General features: G+C 40.5%; 1 protein-coding gene across 1 annotated transcript; it reads left to right on the plus strand.

Moving 5' to 3' along the window:
* The first annotated feature begins 243 nt into the window (after positions 1–243).
* On the plus strand, positions 244–1,776 carry LOC147447469 (uncharacterized). The gene is made up of 2 exons (XM_086523625.1): positions 244–594; positions 700–1,776. Exons 1-2 carry the CDS (start codon positions 244–246, stop codon positions 1,774–1,776), a joined length of 1,428 nt encoding a protein of 475 aa, XP_086379751.1.
* The last annotated feature ends 2,597 nt before the right edge of the window (positions 1,777–4,373 follow it).

The raw sequence follows: 4,373 nt of genomic DNA on the forward strand, positions 1-4,373 counted from the left end.
AATAATAGTGATGGTTTGAGTAGGTCCTTCTGAATAAACATTAGGAGTTACAATAGTGTGATGGCATTTGCATCTCTTGGAGCTACCATTGATGAGACATTGATGGGTAGGCCTAGTGCATATTTCTTTCGTGTACATGGCGGTGTGTACCATTGAATTGGTTCTTTGCTACCACACGAAGCAGGGGTGCCAAAATTTTCACAGATATATCTATATGATACTGAGCATAAGGTTCAGAATCGTATGAGTGCCTTGGATGGTTTGAATTTGTCCGATCTTGAAGCATTATCAATGATGATGCAATCATGTAATTCATATGTGAATGCCTTCTACAATGTCGGTAGAATGTTACATGCTAGTCCTGGTGTGGAGATCAAAATGACAATTTGTGAGAATAGAAATACTTCCAGGCAGTACTTGATACCTGTTGGCAATGAGGTTGCTGCAATTATGCCAGGTCAAGGGGATGTACAAACAACTGGACATCGAGACATTGTGATACATTGTCAAAATGGAAGGCTGCAAAGGATTTTAAATATACACAGGTTGTACATGCCACTATTGTATGTTCTTCTCTTTCCACGGGGAGAAGATGTATGGCATATCAAGCTTCCTTATGCTAATGTGCATGCACCTTTGGATGCCTTGGCTGGTCGACAATGTGTCACTCAAAGAGAGTACTATGCATATCGACTATAGGTTCGTACTGATACAGAGTCATGCTTACTTTGTGGGGGTCGTTTACTTCAACAATTTATGGTTGATGCATATTGTGCCATTGAGGAATGTCATCTTGCATGGGTCCGTACAAATGAGAAGACTTTGAGGGAAGAATTGTATGCAGGGTTGGTTGATATGGTGCATTTTTCTGGGAGTGATGTTGTACTTGCACGATCAACAGGTCGAAGAATTGTCTTACCCTCATCTTTTATAGGCGGCCCTCGACACATGTACCAATTGTACCAAGATGCAATGGAAATTTTGCGTGCAAAGGTAAATCCAGACCTATTTATCACATTCACATGTAACCCTAAATGGCCAGAAATAAATGAAGCACTACTTCCACGACAGGTTTCCTCTGATCGACCAGACATAACCACCAGGGTTGTCTTCTTGAAACACTCAAGCATGATAAAGTATATCTTAAAGAAAGATATTTTTGGGAAAGTAGTGGCTTACATGTTTGTCATGGAGTTCCAAAAGAGAGGCTTGCCACATTCTCATACATTATTGATTTTAGATCCTCGATGTAAGCCTCAATCAACATTTGACTATGACAAGATGGTTTGTGCAGAACTAACAAAAAAAAATCAATTTCAAGTGCTTCATGATATCGTTGTTAGTTGTAACATTCATGGACCATGTGGTGAATTCAATAGTTCATCTCCTTGCATGGTTGATGGCCGGTGTATTAGAAAATATCCATGTTCATTTTGTGAGCAAACAAGCATGAATAATAATGGCTACCCCATTTATGCGCGACAAAACAATGGCTTCACCGCCAAGGTTAGGGGTTCTACTATTTATAACCGATGGGTTGTGCCATATAATCCTACTTTGTCAGCACTATTTAATGCACATATCAATGTTGAGGTATGCTCTACAATTTCAGCTGTCAAGTATGTCTATAAGTACATCTACAAGGGGCATGATAGGGCAACTGTAAGATTCCATACATCGGTGCATGATGCACAAAGGGAGAACATTGATGAGATAGACATGTACACAGATGACCACAATGTATCTGCATCTGAGCCTTGTTGGAGAAGTTTTTAATATCCTTTGCACAATGACACACCAGTTGTTCAGAGATTGAGTGTGCATGTTTCGGCTGGTCAAATGGTGACTTTTCGAGATAATGATAGACTTAATGATGTCTTGCAAAGGGACAATACAGAGAGATCCACTTTGACAGAGTGGTTCACATGGAACTTGGAGAATCTTGATGCAAATGATAGTTTGTACATTGATTTTCCACAAAAGTGGGTGTGGAATTCGTGTTCCAAAAAAATGGACAAAGAGACGTCGTGGGGACACTATTGGGTGGATGTATTTTGTGAAGCCCTCTACAGGTGTACGATATTATGTTCGTTTGATTTTAACTATTTGTAAAGGATGTAAATAATTTGAGGATCTACGCTCCACAAATGGTGTATTGTTTCCAACATTCAAGGCAGCATGCATTGCAAGGGGTATCTTGGAAGATGATGGGGAATGGTTTGGATGCATGGAGGAAGCTTGCAGTACACATACAGGCTTGCAATTGAGACATTTGTTTGTGATTATTCTATTGTTTTGTGAACCCTCCTCCCCTCATCTCTTATGGGAAAGATTTTGATGTTTTTTGTCTGAGGACTACCAACACATGTTGGAGATGAGATATGAGTCGTTTAACGGATGTACACAAGTTGCTGAAGGGTATGCGTTGAAAGATTTGCATAGCATTCTTGGTACTTTTGGATGAAGTCTAACTGAATTTCTTGGAATTCCAATGGCTGATGAGTGCTTTGTGACACGTGATGAAAATAGCTTGCTTTTCCAAGAGCAATGTCTTGACACAATACAAGAACTATCCATGTCACGTGAAATGGAGCAGACTCTAAATGAAGACCAAGAATTGCTTTTGAGGCAGTCTTGCATGGATTGACTATTGACGGTGGGGCTATTGTTTTCCTAGATGGTCCTGCAAGGACTGGGAAAACTTATTTGTATAACTGTTTGTTGTCACACGTGCATGGAGAAGGAGAAGTTGCATTGGCCATAGCATCTTCTGGTGTTTCAGCATTGCTATTGCAAAATGGACGCACTGCACATTCTGGATTCAAGATACCCTTGAACCTTGATAGTTGTAGCACATGCATTATCCCTGTTCAGGGTCAACTTGCTAAATTGCTTAGAATGTGCAAGTTGATTGTGGGATGAGGCTCCTATGATGCATCGATATGCCTTCAAAGCTTTGGACAGGTCTTTGCAAGATATCATGTGCTGAAGAAATCCATTTGGTGGAAAAGTATTGCTTCTTGGGGGAGATTTTAATAGATCTTACCAGTGGTGTTCCAGGGAGCGCATGTTGACATTGTTGATGCTACACTTTGTTGATTGCACTTATGGAATCATGTGAAGATCCTTAAATTGGCACATAACATGCATGTGGGAGGTGGTGATGTTGCAAATTCTACCTACAGAGAATGGCTTATGGATGTAGGAAATGGTACTTTGACAATCAGTAATGAGCAGATGATAGAAATCCCCTGTCACATGGTGTTTTCTTCATCTTCATTGGATGATTTGATAGGTTGCATCTATTCAAAAATTGAGAAAGATGTGGTCCATGCATAATACTTCAAAGAGCGGACCATCCTTGCTCCAAAAAACTCTGAAGTTGATATTCTCAATGCTAAGGCCCTGTACAAAATGAAAGGTGATGTTGTGCAATGATTTAGTGCTGACTCTGTGGTGGAAAACTCGATGCAAGATCCTTTCTTATACTCTGTGGAGTTTTTAAGTAGTCTCACCTTGGGTGGTGGATTTCCAACACATTTCTTGGAGTTAAAGATGAATGCCCCAATAATTCTACTACGGAACATTGATCCAAATCGAGGTCTATGTAATGGGACACGCTTGGTGTGCAAGTCATTTCATGCAAGAGTTTTGGAGGCAGAAGTTATTACAGGTACACGGGTTGGCACTCGGGTTTTCATCCCTCGAATATGTTTTGTGCAATCAAATCATAGCAACCATAGTCACACAGTAATTAGTTATCAAAAGATTTTGGCCTTGACCAATCCAAGCAGTAGAGACCAACCTTATCCCATTAGATTTCCATGATGCAAACATCATCAGTAATTTTTGTAATACAGTCAGTGAGCCAGTAAGCAAACCACGCACCTCATTTCATCTCATGCAGGACCAGACAAAATCCAAGGCTAAGTGAGGGGAAAATAGCCCTCACCTTCATAAAATAGGTAGCCCTTAAACTAGTGGAGAAAATCCCATCAGCATCTAGACCAACACGGCAAAAGTATACACCATCAAGAGGAGCTTCAAGTTCAGCATCAAGTCCAGCAGCAGGGTCCAAATTTCCCCAAGGAGTGCCAAAAGATTTGTGTGTTGTTGTCATTTGGTATAGGGGAGATCCTCCAAACCAATAGCGCAAGTGCAACATACATTGTTGGAGGGGAAACCATGAAGTTTTTGAGGAGAGAAGATGAATATAGGTTAGCAAGGTAGACCTAGGTCTCACTTAGGATAGGTGATGAAAATGCTTTATTGGGCAAGATCCACAATTGGTGATCCACTCTAAAGTACTCTACTTCCACTTGTCTCACAGGGAGGAAGGGAAACACCTTAGAAACTTTAGGGACCATTTCTAA

Source organism: Adiantum capillus-veneris, chromosome 11 (assembly GCF_014529385.1).
Source record: "Adiantum capillus-veneris isolate H3 chromosome 11, ASM1452938v2, whole genome shotgun sequence".
Lineage (NCBI taxonomy): Eukaryota > Viridiplantae > Streptophyta > Polypodiopsida > Polypodiales > Pteridaceae > Adiantum > Adiantum capillus-veneris.

Bases quoted from the DNA above. Each gene is read 5' to 3' on its own strand.
- LOC147447469 (XM_086523625.1), top strand. From the start codon at position 244: ATGAGTGCCTTGGATGGTTTGAATTTGTCCGATCTTGAAGCATTATCA. The intron at 595-699 runs GTATGGCATATC...TATCGACTATAG, and splicing joins TCTTTCCACGGGGAGAAGAT to GTTCGTACTGATACAGAGTC.